Source organism: Pipistrellus kuhlii, unplaced genomic scaffold (genome assembly GCF_014108245.1).
Source record: "Pipistrellus kuhlii isolate mPipKuh1 unplaced genomic scaffold, mPipKuh1.p scaffold_m20_p_86, whole genome shotgun sequence".
Lineage (NCBI taxonomy): Eukaryota > Metazoa > Chordata > Mammalia > Chiroptera > Vespertilionidae > Pipistrellus > Pipistrellus kuhlii.
The window spans coordinates 422,180-439,315 of record NW_023425591.1 but is presented as its reverse complement, the minus strand read 5'-3'; the positions used below and the strand labels follow the sequence as shown (position 1 = coordinate 439,315).

The following is a 17,136-nucleotide window of genomic DNA, read 5'->3' as shown; positions in this document are numbered from 1 at the left end:
GCGGGTGCCACCTGCTCCCGCGCCTGCCCCCGCCTCCCCGATGGCGCCCCCCAGCTCCAGCTTCCAGAAGACACCCTGCCTGGCACGGCGCTGCAGATCGGGTGGCGGTGAACCATGCCGCACCCAGCCCTGGTGACAGACTCAGCGGCCAGCCCACCCTCCAGGCTCAGGACCTCAGCTTCCGGCTGTTTCTCTCTGTTCAGCCCCTGGGGTTTCTTCAAATATTTTTGCATTTGAAGCATTTGGCACAGAGACCAGACCCGTGGTCAGACTGCTGTGTATCCGGTGGAAGGTCAGAGTGAGCCATTCCTGCCCGGTGGCGCCATCCACAGGACACCACCTTCTATGGCCTGGCCGCTGGGACTTCTGTCCCCAAAGCAATCCTAGGCCTCCTTCAAGGTGGCAGTCCACGTTCCCTGGGGCGGGGGGGGGGGGGCAGCTCAAATGGGGTCTTTCCAGAAGCACGTCTGGAAGATGTAGCTCAGCCCCATGCAGACATAGTGCTCCCGCCATCCTGGGTAGGGAGCAGGTGGCCGTCCGGCAGGAACGCCACCGTCGCCGGTGAGCCAGGCCCCCGCAGCCACTGCCCAGTTCTGGGTCAAGCAGTCACCCCGATCCGAAGGACAAGGGGCCCGGTGCTGCGCGGGCAACAGGCGCGCGGGCCCAGAGAAGCACTGCTGACGCTCGGTGCTCTCCTCCCAGTGGGGCCGGCTGGGAAAGCGGGTGGTGCGTGTCACACCCCGTCTTCTGAGCAGCGGTGGGTGGTTCTTTTCTTCCTTTGACTTTTAACATGCGTTACTGCCTTGAATATTTTTGCATTTGTACAATTCTTTCCAATGTTTAGGGTGGAAATTCCAAAACCTGGCACAATTTCATCGCACCTCGTTTCCTATTTTGACAGCCTGCCACCCCTTTTTAAAATTTTTTAAAAATTGATTTTTAGAGACAAAGAGAAACATTGACGTGAGAGCAAAACTTCCACTGCCCCCTGCATGGCCCTGCTGGGGATTGAGCCTGAAACCAGGGCCTGTGCCCTGACAAAAAATCGAACCTGCAACACTTCGGTGCATAGGGTGATGCCAAACCCACTGAGCCATGTGGATATGGGCTGGAGGGCCCTTTTGAAAGTTCCCTCGACCCATGGGCATCCTGTGTGAGCGTCTCCTTTCCGGAGAACTCTGGGCAGCTGCCCCTGCTCTGATCAGGGCCAGGGCGGGTTGATCCCTGGCCTCCCTGGCCTCCCTGGCCTCCCTGATCCTCCCTGATCCTCCCTGGCCTCCCTGGCCTCCATGGCCTCCTGGGCCTCCCTAGCCTCCTGGGCCTCCCTGGGCCTCCCTGGGCCTCCCTAGTCTCCTGGGCCTCCCTGGCCTCCCTGGCCCCCCTGGCCTCCCTGGCCTCCCTGGACCTCCCTGGGCCTCCCTGGGCCTCCCTAGCCTCCTGGGCCTCCCTGGCCTCCTTGGCCTCCTGGGCCTCCCTGATCCTCCCTGGGCCTCCCTGATCCTCCCTGGACCTCCCTGGCCTCCCTGATCTTCCCTGGCCTCCCTGGCCTCCTGGGCCTCCTGGGCCTCCCTGATCCTCCCTGGGTCTCCCTGATCTTCCCTGGGCCTCCCTGATCCTCCCTGGGCCTCCCTGATCTTCCCTGGCCTCCCGGGCCTCCCTGGCCTCCCTGGCCTCCCTGGCCGGGTCTGCTCTGCAGCTCAGGACCAATGGGGGAAGGACTTATTCACCCCGCATCCTGGGTGATAAGAAGGAGGAAGGTGGGCACCCCTTAGCTTCCCCAGGACGGCAGAAGCTGCTGTGCATTCCTAGGGAGGTGCCTCCTGGAGCTGGACCCTCGCTTTCCTGTGTGAGCGCCTGCCTGTCCGCTGGGGGCAGGGCCGCGGGGTCCTCAGAGCAGTGCTGCTGAGTGGAAAGATGTGGGCTGACGGGCCCTGCACGGGCCCGCACTCATGGGGGTCTCTCTATAGAAGGTCATTGTCACAGCCGGTGAGTGGCCTCCGGGACCTCTCTCTGCTTGCGGGTGGGGACTGAGGCCCGGCCAGGTGAAGGTGGTTCGCTCAGCTCTGTGCTGCGCTGTGCCCCCCCGCCTGGCCCCCCTCCACCCCAGGAGGAGTGACTTGGATGCAACAGTGGGCTCCCCCGTGAGCTGCTGTCACGTGGACAGTGTGGGGGCCAACTGGAGCCGGAGGAGAGCAGTGAGGTGCATTTCCTGCTCCTGCCTCAGGTCCCCGAGGGCTGGGCCTGTCCACGTGCCCTCTCCTGTGGGTCCAGGTGACCCGACCTCAGACGCAGGGTGCGATGCTCCCGCCCCATCCGGCCGGGGAGCCTGCGCTTCACTGCTCCCTGCCCTGCACCCACACCTGGACACCCTCCATGCTCCAGGCTGTCCTCTGTCCTGGGGGACCCTCGCTACGTAACTCCACTCACTCCCCAGCACCTCATGGTCCTTCACCGCCTCCTGTCTGAGATCATCCCTGGTACCAGCCTGCAGGGCCTCCAGCCGGAGGGGAGCAGCCTAGGGAAGACGCTGGGGGGACTCAGGGGGAGGGTGGCCTGGGACGTGATGGTGGAGATGGGCCTGGACGCTGCAGCCACAAGCCAAGGGATGGCAGGGGTCGCCAGGACGAGGCTGGAAGGCCCGCCCAGGAGGACTGCAGGCCTCGGGGCGGTGAGGGGAGGTTTCTGCTGCCCTAAGCCCCCAGTTTGTGGGACTTGTTCACGGCCCCAGGAAACGAATAGGAATGGGTCCTCAGAGCGTAGTGGGGTGTGGCTTGGGGAACCTGGGGACGGCCCAGCCCCCTGCAGCAGCCCCACAGCATGAAGAGGCTGCCCAGAAAACTGGGGCGGGAGACACTGGGAGGGGAGCTCGCTGCACCCCTCTGGACAAACAGACAGGACACAGCCCCGAGATGGGACAGGAGAGACGGGGCCGGGACCCTTTCTGGGAACAGGGAGATGTTTCGTCACTTCAGTCTCCCCAGCCCTGGTTGGACTGGGACACAGAAGGGGCTCAGAAGAATTTGGTGGCTGTTTGGGGTCCCTAGACTAGCTGCACCCACACGATGCCCCCCAGCTGGGGCAAGGGGCACGTGCAGCCCCTCGGAGCATCCTGAAGCCGTCCCTGCAGACCAGCCCTCAGCCCTGTGGGCGGGCAGGAGAGTTCCGGGTGAAATGCATTTTATTCTCAGGAGACCTCACAGTGCAGGTGCCCCCGGGCCTGGCGGGCTCAGGGCACCCACACCAGCCTCCCACCAGGTGCGGGCGGCTGTTCACAGGAGGAAGGACGTTGCTTTAACTCAGCTTCATTGGGCCATTTCCTAAGTAAGTCCATTCCCCTCTCGGGTGAGGCCATGCGCAGCTGAACCACGCGAGCTCCTGCCACGGCGCGAGGGGCCGTCCACAGAGCCTGGCCGGCCGAGGCCGTGGGGGTTGGCACTGCGCAGAGGGCCAGCCAAGGACACGCTCCGGCCACAGGCTAGTGAGTGACAGAATGCTGCCCATGGTGTCAGCCCCAGGCATGCTCCAGACTCATCCTGCTCTGGGGACCTCCACAGGCCCCTGGTGTCCTGCCTGTGTGCCCACCTCTCCTTCCATGCTGCAGGCGGAGGGCTGGCGCTCCTCCCCGCTCCGCCACGGAAACGCAGGGCCCAGGGGCGGAGGCGGACTGCCTGCCCCTGCCTCCTTCCTCCTCGCTGCTTAGCGCCTTGTCCTCTGAGCCCCAGTGGGCCTTCAGCCTCCCGCCGTCCCTCGGTCCTGATCACCAGTGAGCCCCATGGGCACGTGGCCCAGCACAGAGGGGGCTGTGGCTCCCGGCCCTCTCCCCGCCAGTCCTGTTGCACCCAGCACAGCCCCCTCGGTGTCCTGACCCACACACCGGGACTGGCAGCACCTCTCAGGCGAGAGCTCACGTCCCTCCAGTGGGGTGAGTTGAGTGGGCACCTAGGGGAGGGGCTGTGTGCTCGGAGGCTGGCAGGGGAGAAGGGCAGCCACTCACCTGCCCCACCATTGACGAGGGCACAGGGTCGGGCTGCTAGAGAGAAATGCCCCGACACTCAGGGAGGACAGTGCCCAGGCGGCAGGGGTGGCTCCCAGGCCTCAGGAGCCACGGCAGGCACTTTCTCCTCTAAGAGCTGCAGGGTCAGCCTGCGCTCCTGGCATACACACAGCTGCACACACATGCACTCACATGCACACCTCTGCACTTGCTCACATGCACATTCACATACTCCTACACATGCATGCATGCTCACACACATGCACACACATGCACACTCACACATGCACACTCACATGCTTGCTCACATTCTCTCACTCACACATGCACTCACATGCACACACACATTTACACAACTGAACACGCTCACATGCATGTGTTCGTCACAAGCCCCCTCAGACCACAGGGGCGGAGGCCTGGGAGTGAGGAGGGAGGATCTGAGCTCCTTCGGGGCGGGTCTCAGTGATCTGTGCCACGTGAAGGACCACGGGAAGGAAGCTCAGGCACCCCGGCTGAAGACCCTCAGAGGTCAGCGTGCGGTGGGAAGGTGCTGGGTGGGGGCTGGGACCCTCACACCTCCCTCTAGTCCCCTCCCCAAGGGGCAACCCAGCGCTGCCTTGGGCTTTGCCCAGCGTCCTCAGAGGGGAGGATGGAAGTGAGCTTTGTCTGGCCTGGTCAGACCGAGCGGTTCACGGGATAAAGGCTTAACGCTGGGTGAACACGCAGAAAAAGCTGGCGCAGGCCCGCTGACAGCCCCATTGTCTGGGGCCTGAGCCCGGGCAGTTGGGTTTGAAAGCGCCAAGTTCATGACATTTCAAAGAGAAATGATAGTGGGAGAGGGTGGGCAGGGGAGGAAGCGGGGGCAGGAGAAAGAAAACCCTAAAACGTGGGGGTAATATTTGACTCCTTCACCAGGGCGCCCTCAGCTCCCCTAACACCCATGCAGACCAAGTCCCTTCCTGGGCCGAGCTGGGCCGCCCCGGCAGGTCGAGGGGGTGGGGGGGCGCCCAGCGGGGTGACGGTGGGCAGATGCCGCTGAAGAAGGCGTGGAGCTCCAGGGCAGCAGGGTGGAGGCATAGCGGCGGCCATTGGCACAGAGGCCCATTGTCCTAACTGCCCTGCAAGATGAGAATTTGCAGAAGGGCTGCGGTGACAAATGAGTTTATTTTGCTAGCACGCTGTTGTTGCCTTTCATTTTTGTTATTGTTATTGCCGGGCCCTTAAAACAAAAGCTGCTTTCTGAGCCCGGAGGCACAGGGCTCCATTCCGGTGTTCAGTGTGTTTAATGTGCCTGTGCAAAAGCAAACACCCCCGGAGCGGGAGCGGAGCCGGGAGCCAGGAAACTGGATGTGTTTTGTCTCCAGAAGTTTCCCTTGAGTGGTTCCGTTTGCTCTGTCTCTGTCTCGGGCAGGCTGTGCCGGACCCCCAGCGCAGCGGGCCTCAGGCTGCTCCCACCTTGGGCGCCGGCTCCGCGCCCCCAGTCCACCGGCCACTGGAGCGTCCTCCCCAGGAACAAAGCGGGCCTCACAGAGCCAGCCTAATGCGAGGAGAAAATAGGATTAGGCCCGAGTATCAGCAGGTAAGTCGGATTACCGGCAAGGTTCAGTACCTTCTGGCAGCCTCGCCGGGGTTTTTAATTGTACAAAGGTGTATGTTTCCCTTCCCTGGTTTTATTTAAAGAGGCCATTTGTTTGTGCCCAAGAGGTAAACGGCGAGCGATAAGGCTCTGTGTGGAATTGGAAACAGATAACCTTGCAAAATGACATCCGCCTTGTACCCCGGGACACGCTTGGGCGTGCGGGCGGCGTGCCGCGCCTGCTCTTTGCTGCCGCCTCTTGCCCCCTGGCGTCGCTTTGGCAGAAAGACACCCACCGAGGCCGAGGGCTGCCAGCCGGCGCCTTCACCTGTGGCAGGACGCGGCTGCAGGCAGCTCCTGTTTAAATGTCCAAAGTTGGCATTTAAAAACTTGTGAATGGGCGTAGGTCCTTCAACCAGGGAGGGAAGCTCGATGCAAACACCGGTGGTTCATACTAGTGTCTGCATTGCGTTTTGTCACATGCAAACGTGAGCTGGACGTGTTCACCGGGCTGCGTGTGTTTGGAATGAACGGTTTCTTTGGGGCTGGACAGGGGAGCACATGTCTTTCAGAGCCGTTTGGCAAAGAGCGGAGGGGACTGGGCTGCCGCTCTGGGTCGCTGCGGCCTCGCCCACCAGCCCCTGGGAAGGCGCTGGTGGAAGGTCCCACAGGGTCACTGCAGGCAGCAGCCAGAGGGACGGGATCAGTGCACATGGCTTTGAGGGTTGGCTGACAGTGAAACAACTGCAGAAGCTCAAGGTCAAAGGACAGGGAGTATGCCGGCTCCATGCCCCCCCTGGAGAAGGCTGTGCAGCATGGTGTGTGTGTGTGGGGGCGGGGGGGCTTCCCTTCCAGACTCTGCCTAGGGGTCAGCATGGAGCTGGAGTGTCCCCAACAAAACATGCAGGGTCAGAGCGCTGGGTCTGTCTGGGGTGCCTGTCAGCCGGGCACTGCCTCAGTCGCTGGAAGAGAGCGAGGGGTTTGCTTGCCCCCTGCATCTGCACCCCCCCCCCCACCGCGCAGCCCCACGGGGTGTCTCCCCAGGCTCCGGGGTGACCCAGGCCCACGCAGGACGCTATAACCCCAGTTTGACTGCCGAGGTGAGAGGAGAGACAGGGCTTTGTTTATTAAGTTCTTTTCCTCTTTGCCGTGTTTAATGTGGATGTGGCTGTGCGGGGGGGGGGGGGGGGGAGGGCGGGGGCGCGCTGGCATCTCCTCTTAGGTATTTATTTAATATTTGTATTCTCTAACTATAGCTTCATCCTAAGTCCTCCGTGCCCGGGATTAAGTTCCTTCACCCCTGAGGGCTCTGCCTCTGCCTCCTCCAGCTGGGACTCTCTGCGGGGTTTTCCTTGACTTGAGACCATATCCATTCGTAAGGTGTTCATTTTTCCCAGGGAGTGGGTCTCCCCACCCGCACCCCCTCTCCTCCTCTAGCTCATCTACTGGAACTCCAGGCTGAGGCAGCGAGCAAATGCTCCCCAGGAGTCGGCCCTCGGGAGGGGAGTCTGGAGAGGCTGTGCACTGACCCAACGTGAGAAAACACCGAAGTGTGCGCCTGGGGCCTGGGTGTGTCTATCAGCTAGCGGGAGCCTGTCCCTGGCCCAGGCAGAGCTTTGTTCCTTTCGTTGGAAAAGAGGGTGAGCCATCCTCCGAGGGGAAGGGGAGCCACAGAAACGCCCTGAACAGAGACAAGGGGGGCGCAACTTCCCATCCGACAGCCGCCCCAGGGGGCAGAGGGAGGAGCCGGTTTCCTAACAAAGGGGGCGCTGGGAGACCCCCAGGCCAGCCCTCCTCCTCAGGGCCTTCAGTCTGCTCCCTCTGCCCGGCTCCAACCCACAGTCACTGCAAATAACAAACCCCGCATGGGGTGTGTGTGTGTGTGTGTGTGTGTGTGTGTGTGTGTCTGGGCTCAGGGCTGAGCCGCTGCTGCCCGGTGGTGGTGGTGGTGGGGGGGTGTTTGAGCTGCTTCTGGGAGCTCAACTGTGAGGGGCCAGGGTCCCTTGTCCCCAAAGTCCCCGCCCTGGATCAGGTGGGATCCGGAGCTGAGCTCCTGGTCCTGTTTTTGTTGGGGAGGAGTTTGGGACGGGAAGTGCGCTGGCGGGCGAGGGGAAATGTTAGGAGCCACGGGCGGCCAGAGTGCAGGGACGCCAGCCAGATCAGCCAGCGGGCTGCACTCAGGGGGCCCGCGAAGAACCACCTTCCTTTCCAGCCCCGAGGAAGACTCGGCGGCCAGGAGAGGCTCCCTCCGCTGCTGGCTCCCCGCCGCCGGCCGCCGGCTCCCCGCCCCCGGCTCCCGGCCGCCGGCTCCCCACTGCCGGTGACCAGAGGGGGTGAGCAAACCGGGGAGGTCACAAACCCCGTTAAGGGGAAGGAGGCCTTGGGCACCCCAGGGTGGGGGAGGAGGCTGAGTCAGCCCCAGGAGATGCTGTAGACGTAGCTTTGGGAGAAAACAAAGCAAAAACAGTTGATGCTGTAAGTTTAGGTATTTATTTAATATTTGTATTCTCTAAATATAGCTTCATCCTAAGTCTTAAAACCCCTAAAGGAGGAAAGTTCAGAAATTGTCAGGCGTGGCTTCCCAGGCCGGTGCCCTCTGGATTCTGACTCCGCGTGGCCCCGGAGGCGGTCTGCTGGCCAGTGAGGAGGCAGCGAGCTGATGGAGCACATATCGAAGATGATCCCATCCAAAGCTAGGCCTGCTTCCAAGGGCGGGGGGGTCAATATTTGTTTTTAATTTTCTGACCCAAAAATGTTAACTGACAAATGAATCTCTCTGCTCCACTGTGTTTTATATAAACGGGGATGGACAAGAACCTGCCCCTGGGCCAGCAGTGCTTCCGGTCCCCACGCTGATCCGGGAAACGCCACTCTTAGAGGGGTTCCCGCTCCTGTAACTCAGGGGCGAGTGCCTGGCCGCAGTGCCTTTCGGCCCAGAGAGTCAGAGGGGCATCGTGAGAACAGGCATTCCCGCCTCTCTGAGGAGCTCATCACAGACAGGTTCAAACAGAAGGATGTGCTGTCCAGAGAAATTGCAAAGAGCTTGCTTTACAGAAAACAGCGGCATCCAAGGCCCCTTACGTGACTGTCCTTTCCATATAATGATGGGAGGTGACTACATAACTTAACATTTAGAAATTTGTAAAGAACCTCATGGTGTAATTTGCCAAATAGTTTCACTTTGGGCATTACCTTGTATTTGCCCGTTACCCAGGCAGTGAGTTAGCAAACTGCCCCTCTTCACCGAACACAGAGAAGACAGCGCAGGAGCGGGGCTGGAAACACCGCACTAAGCCGCACGCCCTGGCCGCTGGAGGGAGAGGCCGCCACTGCCGCCTCCCGGTAAGTCCCCTGGCAGATAAAACACCTGCTAAACGAACGTGTGTGCGCTGGTAAGAATAATGCTCTGCCCCCAAACCGTGCCTCCAGCCCTCGCTCTGCCCCCAAACCGTGCCTCCAGCCCTCGCTCTGCCTCTTCGGCTGCCCGTAAAACAATGCCTAACCAGCGCCACCCCTGCCTCTGCATGCCCCCCATGCGCAAAGGAAGCCAAGCTGCCTCCCACCAGCCTCGACATCAACTCCCCAAGAAGAGCGGCCGCGGCGCACCGCCGGCTGCCGGCACAGCACCCCCAGCCCTGGCGCCGCGCCTGCTTCCAGGGACGCGTGTGGAAGGCGCCCGTGAAGCCGCAGCGCTGACGGGTCCCCTGGGGAGCCCTGAGGACAGGGAAGGGAGGCAGCTCTCTGGCTGCCCGGGGGGCAGGGGTGGGGCTCCTGGGGCAGGTTCTGCCGCCACCGGTCCCTCCTTTCTCCAGGCACTCGATAGCCATTTTCAATCTGCCCCCGAACCTTCCCTCCCTCCCTCCCTCCCTCCTTCCCTCTGAGCCTGGAGGCCTTGGGCAGCTGCTGCTCCCCCTGAGGCAGCCCCCTTTCTGGCGCCGGTTTCCTGGACCATTTGCCCCCCTCAGGCTGCTGGAGGAGCCGGCACTGCCTGGCGCCCGTCTCCACCCTGACGGGGTGGGAGCCGAGTGGGGCCCAGCGGGAAGGGAGGGGTGTCCCCTGAGTTGTCACTAAGGCGTCCTCTTACAGACCCGGGAGGAGGGTCTCTGGCTCCCGCAGCTAGAAACCCCGAATGTAAAGACGCCGCGGCAGCGCTGCCTTCCCGTCAGGCACGGGGTCCGAGTGGCGGGCGGCAGCCGGGGCCGCGGGCTGGGCATGGCCGTGGGCACAGGGCCTGCGGCTCAGAGCCAGCCCGCTTCTCCGCGGAGGGCCGGGGCCGGGCCCGGGGGCGGAGGGCAGGGGCCGGAGGGCAGGGGGCCGGGCCCGGGGGCGGAGGGCAGGGGGCCGGGCCCGGGGGCGGAGGGCAGGGGGCCGACCCGCAGCACCCGCCTCCCGGGCCACCTCCGCGGGAAGGAAGGCTTCCTCCGGCCGCGCCTCCGCGGTCCGTGTCCCCGCGTAATGAATTCCTCCATTTGGGAGCATTTTAAGGGGCATTGGAGATTGACGGCCAGAGGAAGTGACACTTGACCCTGGCATCCTGCGCCCGAGGGGACAGCCGCCGATTTCAAAATAGCAGTCCCCCCAGCAGCCCTGGAGGCAGGTCCGAGCCGGCTCCCAGGCCCCTCCTCAACGCGCTCTTCCCTTCCCGCTCCCAGTCCCCACCCCCCGCCTCCATACACCCCTCCCCTACCCATACACCCTCCCCCGCCCCCATACACCCCTCCCCTACCCCATACTCCCTCCCCCGCCCCCATACACCCTCCCTCACCCCATACACCCTCCCCCACCCCATACACCCTCCCCCACCCCATACACCCCCTCTCCCCACCCCCATACCCCCACCTCCATACACCCCTCCCCCAGCCCATACACCCTCCCCCACCCCCATACACCCCTCCCCTACCCCATACACCCCCTCTCCCCACCCCCATACCCCCACCTCCATAGACGCCTCCCCCACCCCCATACACCCTCCCCCACCCCTATACACCCCTCCCCTATCCCATACCCCCTAACCCGCCCCATACACCCCTCCCCCGCCCCATACATCCTCCCCCACCCCCATACACCCCTCCTCCACCCCCATACACCCTCCCCCACCTCCATACACCCCTCCCCCGCCCCCATACACCCTCCCCCGCCCCCATACACCCCTCCCCCGCCCCCATACACCCTCCCCCGCCCCTATACACCCTCCCCCACCCCATACACCCCTCCCCACACACACACCCTCCCCCCATCCCACATACACCCCCTCCCCCGCCTAGCACGCGTTCCGCACCGGACACTATGTGGCCGCGGGTCAACCAAACCCACTGGCTAGGACCCAGCCGGCGCGGGGGCGCGGGGGCGCGGGGGCGCGGGGGCGCGGGGGCGCGGGGGCGCGGGGGCGCGGGGGCGCGGGGGCGCGGGGGCGCGGGGGCGCGGGGGCGCGGGGGCGCGGGGGCGCGGCTTGGCCACAACCGCGCGCACCAGCCGGGCCCCCGCCCGGCCACACGCGCTGCCCGCGATCCCTGCGCCCGCGCCCGCACCAGCAAGAGCTGGGACGCAGGTCACCCGGCTCCTGCACCCCGCACCCGCCGGAGCGGCTCCCGCGGTCCGGGGAGTGGGCCGGGAAAGGGGAGAGGGGCGGCACCCTAGTGCGGGCCCCCAGGAGCTCCCACCCGGGCCACCGCGCACAAAGGGCGGCAGGGCGGCCAGAGCCGCTTGCGCCTCCGCCCTCCGGGCCCCATGCCCGCGGGGCAGGCGAGGCCAGGGCTTCGGAGACTCAAACCATAACTGGTGCCAAACTGGGCTTCCTCATTCCCACGGCAGGACGGGGTGGCTGGGCGCCGGAGCGGACGGGGCTGTTCGCTCTGGGCCCCTCGTCCAGCAGTCCGGGTCCGCCGCCTTTGTTCCGGCCGCAGTAATGGGACATCAGCCGCCTATTAGGGTCCCGCTGCAGCCACGCCAGCGTCTCCCTGCTTTGCTACCAAGTAACAGGATTAGCCAACAAGAGCGAGATTTCAAATTAACCATAAAAATTACAAATTGCAATTCATTTAGCTGCCCATTTGCTACATTAAAAACATAAATAAGTGAGTTTGTGTTCCGAGGGGTGAAACGCAGGCAAGACTGAAGAACTAGGGCCTGGCGGGGGAGGGGGGCGGGGGGAGGAGTCACCCCCATGGGCAGCCAAGGGGCCAGACCCAGGCCCTTTGTGCTCCAGAGGTCACATGGGGACCCCGACAGGAGGCCGCTAGACCTGAGTTCCTCCCCAGGCGGGCTGTGTGGGGGAAGAGGGGTGGGGGAGAGGGGTGGGGGGAGAGGGGTGGGGAGAGGGGTGGGGGGGGGGAGGGAGAGGGGTGGGGGAGAGTGGTGGGGGGTGGGGGAGAGGGGGTGGGGAGAGGGGTGGGGGAGAGGGGTGGGGGAGAGAGGGGGTGGAGGAGTGGGGTGGGGGACGAGGGGGAAGAGGGGTGGGGGGTGGATGGGGGGAGAGGGGTGGGGTGGGGGAGGGTGGGGGAGTGGGATGGGGGAGAGGGGTGGGGGCGAGGGGGGGAGAGGGGTGGGGAGAGGGGAGTGGGGGGAGAGGGGTGGGGGGAGAGGGGTGGGAGGAGTGGGGTGGGGGAGAGGGGGAAGAGGGGTGGGGGAGTGGGATGGGGGAGGGGGGAGGAGAGGGGTGGGGGGAGAGGGGTGGGGGGGGAGGGGTGGGGGGAGAGGGGTGGGGAGAGGGGTGGGGGGGGAGGGGGTGGGGGAGAGGGGTGGGGGAGCAGGGGTGGGGGGAGTGGGGTGGGGGAGAGGTGGGGAGAGGGGTGGGGGAGGGGTGGGGGAGAGGGGTGGGGGGAGGTGGGTGGGGAGAGGGGTGCGGGGAGAGGGTGGTGGGGTGGAGGGAGCGGGGTGGGGGGAGAGGGGTGGGGGGAGAGGTGTGTGGGGAGAGGGGTGGGGGGGAGAGGGGTGGGGGGGAGAGGGGTGGGGGTGGTGGGGGGGGGGGAGAGGGGATAGGGGGTGGGGGGGAGAGGGGTGGGGGAGAGAGGGGTGGGAGGATGGGTGGGGGAGAGGGGTGCGGGGAGGAGGGGTGGGGGAGGAGTGGGGTGGGGGAGCGGGTGGGGGGAAGAGGGTGGTGGGGGAGAGGGGTGGGGGAGAGGGTGTGGGGGCGAGAGGTGGGGTAGAGGGGTGGGTGCGAGGGGTGGGGGGTGAGGGGTGGGGGAGAGGGGTGGGAGTGAGGGGTGGGGGAGAGGGGTGGGGGGAGAGGGGGTGGGGGGAGAGGGGTGGGGGAGAGGGGTGGGGAGAGGGGTGGGGGGGAGAGGGGTGGGGGAGAGAGGGGTGGAGGAGAGGGGTGGGGGAGGAGGATGGGGTGAGAGGGGTGGGGGGAGAGGGGTGGGGGAGAGGGGTGGGGGAGGGAGGGGTGAGGGGGGGGGGAGGGGTGGGGGAGAGGGGTGGGGGGAGAGGGGTGGGGGGAAGAGGGGTGGGGGGAGTGGGGGTGGGGGAGAGGGGGTGGGGTGGAGTGGGGGGGGGGGAGAGGGGGAAGTGGGGTGGGGAGAGGGGGGAGAGGGGTGGGGAGAGGGGATGGGGGGAGAGGGGGTGGGGGAGCGGGGTGGGGGAGAGGGGTTGGGGGGAGAGGGGTGGGGGAGAGGGGTGGGGAGAGGGGTGGGGGGAGAGGGTGGAGGGAGAGGGGTGGGGGAGAGGGGTAGGGAGAGGGGTGGGGAGGAGAGGGTGGAGGGGGAGAGGGGTGGGGGGGAGAGGGGGGGGGGGAGTGGGGGAGGGGGGGGGGGAGAGGGGTGGGGGGAGGGAAGGGGTGGGGGGAGAGGGGTGAGGGAGAGGGGTGGTTAGAGGTGGTCTCTCCAGGGGACAGGGCTGGGCCCAAACCAAGAAGGTCAGGAAAACCAGCAACTGGGACCTAAAACTCAGGGCGGCGGTTCCCCCTGTGTCTGGTGCAGGAGGGAGACGTGGTGAATTCTGTTCGCATCCGGAAGTGGGCATGCCTTGGGCATGTGGGGTGGGTGCGTGGGACTGGGGTGGCCCCTAGAACCCAGTGTCCACTCGGCTGTTACTAAGGTTTTCCGTGTTAAGGAAGCCCAGAGCCCAAGTTCTGTCTGCAGAGCGGACTCCGCGAGCATCTGGTTTGTGGGTCAGGAGAGGGGCTGGTGTGTGTGGGCCCAGAGGGCCCCCCGCTTTGCTGTGGGGGTGGCATGGACATGAGTCTCCATCTTCCTAACCCCCATTTTCCCCCCCATACCCGTCCCCCCTCCCCCCCCCCACATCACTGGAGGAGCTCTGACCAGGCCTGGCTCCCGCTGGGGGGGTTTATTTACTTCGGGAGGGAGATTTCGATGGGGGTGGGGTTGGGGTGCAGCAGGGAGGAGGGCAGCCAGAGGCGGGCGCTGGGATGAGCAGGTGCCTGAGGAAGGGAACAAGGTCCCGTCACCTCCAGGAGTGCACCTGGTTCTCCCCCCCCTTACCTCCCTCCCTCCCCTCCTGCCCTTAACCCAGGCCCAGGCCCGAGGCGGCCTCACCTTCTCCCTAGAATGTTGTCGAATAAATCGGGACAAATAGATTCCTCCGGAGCAAGGCCTCCACGGTAACATGGGGTCAGGAAGGCGGGACCAGAGGCCAGGGGGCGCTCAGGGTGCCTTCCCAATCCATCCTTTCTGCCCCCCCCCCCCCCCCCCAGCCTGCTCACCGGCTGGATGGCGCCCCAACACCTGGGGGCTGGCATCAGGAAGGCCAGGCTGTGGCACCTTTAACGGGTGGGTGCCCTGGGTGCCCCCACACCTGGCCACATGTCTCCAGCAGTTCTCCCCCTCCAGGCCCTGGGAAGAGGGATTCGCCCAGTGACACCCCCCCCCCCCCCCCCCATGGAGCGCTGGCCTGGAAAGCCGTGAGGAGGGGACGCTGACTGTTCCCCTCCTCCCGATCCGCCCTCGTCCTGGTTAGGGGTCAGAGACACAGGGGGCTGGCCTTTCCCTCTGGCCACCAGCCAGGCGCAGATTCATTCCATTTCCCCCTCCAGCTTGTGGCGATGCAGGTCCAGGAGGGAGGGCCCCTTTGTTCCCAAGAAAGAGCGGCAAGCTCACCAGCCAGGTCCTCGCAGCCTGGAGGGGACCGGTGTCCCCAGCGGGCATCGGGGCTGCTGGGCTGTGCCCTGTGGGGGGGATGGGGCACCTGCTCCCGTCCTGGCCGGGTCCTTTGGGGCTTCGAGCTGTCCCCCCTGAGCTGCCATGGCCTCACACAATCCTGGCACAAAGGCTTTGTCCGTGCAAACGGCCTTCAGCAGGGGCTGCAGGTCCTGGGAAAACGCCCTTGCGGCCGGCCGACCAGCAGCCCTGAGCCGGGCGCAGTCACTCAGGCACAGTCCCTGCGGGGAGAGGGCAAGGGGCCCCGGCTCTGGTGGCAGAGCAGCCTCCATGGCCGCTCATTGGCGTTATTGGAATTTTGTCTGTAGGTGCCGTCAGCAGGTGATGAAATATAGTGGCAACCATACTTTGGTAAAAACTGCTGTTTGAATTTTAACCCTTCTAGCTTAGCTCTTGCACCCGATTAAACACGGGGGCGGGAGGGGTGTGTGTGTGTGTGTGTGTGTGTGCAGGGGGAGCTATTTACCTCAGCTTTCTAAATTCTAAATCCTAAAGACTACAGAGGCTACTTGGAGACTTGGAGGCTAAGGCAGTTTTCCCATGCCTGGGACCAGGAGCACAGGAGAGTAATTCCCACTGACTCAGTAACCTGCAGAGATAGAAACTGCAGATAACCGCTGAGCTCTGCTTCTGTGTTATAGGCTATTGCAACATAGGGCCACATTCCAATGTCCAGCAGGATGTGACTAGCAACGACCCTGCGGGCTGACCCCAGTCTTTAGAATGTAGTCTGTAAGATTTAGAATTTAGAACAAAGGAAAATTCCTGTGGTTTGAACCTTTAAAAGGGACTGCCTGCCCCTGAAACGGCGCAGTCGTGTGGAGACCACCTGCGGGTGGTGCTCTCGGTCTGTCCTGGCCGATATTTCAATACATCTTTGCCTGCTTTTTAATAAATCATCAGCCTCCGGTGGTCTTATTTTGACCCCAGGGTTCGACCCATAACAGTGAGAGATCTCGGAGGACACGTGTTCACACTGTCCTCTGAGCCAGGGCACGAGGGAGTGAGCACAGGATTCCGTGAACACCTGGGTCCGCTGTGCTCAGGCTGCTGGGAAAGGCCGGGATCATCGGGGCGCCGCCTTCGACACGCCCCTTGGCCTTCCCAGGTGGGAATTCCGATAAACAGGGCGGCGGCCTTCCACACCCCCCTTTCCTCATTGCCCCCCATGACGTTCCAGCCCCCTCTCGTGTGCCCACCGGCTCCGTGGCCACAGGAGGAGGTGGACAGTGACGTGGACGAGGGCGCCGCCGGCCTTTGTGACCGTGACCGGAGCGCCAGGCGCAGCCTGTCCTCCGCACGCCCTGGGCGGTCCGTGCCGTCTCCGTGCCGTCCGTGCTATCTCCCTGGGCGGAGCGAGGCACCCAGGCTGCCCAGGATGGACCGAGACCCGCTGCCCCTCCCCGCTGCACTCGGGCTCCGGCCTGGAAAAGGGGGTGAAGCCCCCATCATCCTGGGGCGGGCCCAGGGGGACTGGCGGGGACTCTGAACGTGAGCTGGACCCCCGTGTGCCGGACCCCGTGTGCCGGACCCCGTGTGCCGGATGCCCCGTGTGCCGGACCCCCTCTTGTGCTGGGCCCCGTGTGCCGGACGCCCGTGTGCCGGACCCCGTGTGCCGGACGCCCCGTGTGCCGGACGCCCGTGTGCCGGACCCCCCGTGTGCCGGACCCCCCGGTGTGCCGGATGCCCCGTGTGCCGGACGCCCGTGTGCCAGACCCCGTGTGCCGGACGCCCCGTGTGCCGGACGCCCGTGTGCCGGACCCCCCGTGTGCTGGACCCCCCGGTGTGCCGGACGCCCCGTGTGCCGGACGCCCGTGTGCCGGGCCCCCGTGTGCCGGACGCTCGTGTGCCGGACGCCCCGTGTGCTGGACGCCCGTGTGCCGGACGCCCCGGTGTGCCAGACCCCGTGTGCCGACGCCCGTGTGCCGGACTCTGGTGTGCCGGACCCCCCGGGTGCCGGACCCCCCGTGTGCTGGACCCCCCGGTGTGCCGGATCCCCCATGTGCCGGGCCCCCGTGTGCCGGGCCCCCATGTGCCGGACGCCCGTGTGCCGGACCCCCGTGTGCTGGGTCCCCGTGTGCCGGACCCTGTGTGCCGGACGCCCGTGTGCCGGACGCCCGTGTGCCGGACCCCCGTGTGCCGGGCCCCCGTGTGCCGGACGCCCGTGTGCCGGACGCCCGTGTGCTGGACCCCCGTGTGCTGGACCCCCGTGGGGGCCTCCTAGGAGCTGCAGGGAGTGGGGCACGGGGATGAATTTGAAACCGCTGTCCCCAAGAGAGACTGTCTGAAGGGCCCCCACAGCCAGAGCCCGTCGGGGCAGGGAGGCGGAGACGGTGCCAGGTGAGGCCTAGGGATGAGGAGGCTGGAACTGCAGCGAGACTGGCACCAGCAGGCCCCAGGCTTTACGAAGCACTGCTGTGGCCAGGCATTGTCGCCCGTGTGTGGGCGTGTGCGCA

General features: G+C 65.2%; 1 protein-coding gene across 1 annotated transcript; it reads left to right on the top strand.

Annotated features, from left to right (window-relative positions):
- Positions 1–15,848: 15,848 nt before the first annotated feature.
- Positions 15,849–16,904, top strand: LOC118712267 (keratin-associated protein 10-8-like). Its single transcript, XM_036425832.1, has 3 exons — positions 15,849–15,939; positions 16,149–16,463; positions 16,582–16,904. Exons 1-3 carry the CDS (start codon positions 15,849–15,851, stop codon positions 16,902–16,904), a joined length of 729 nt encoding a protein of 242 aa, XP_036281725.1.
- Positions 16,905–17,136: the final 232 nt, after the last annotated feature.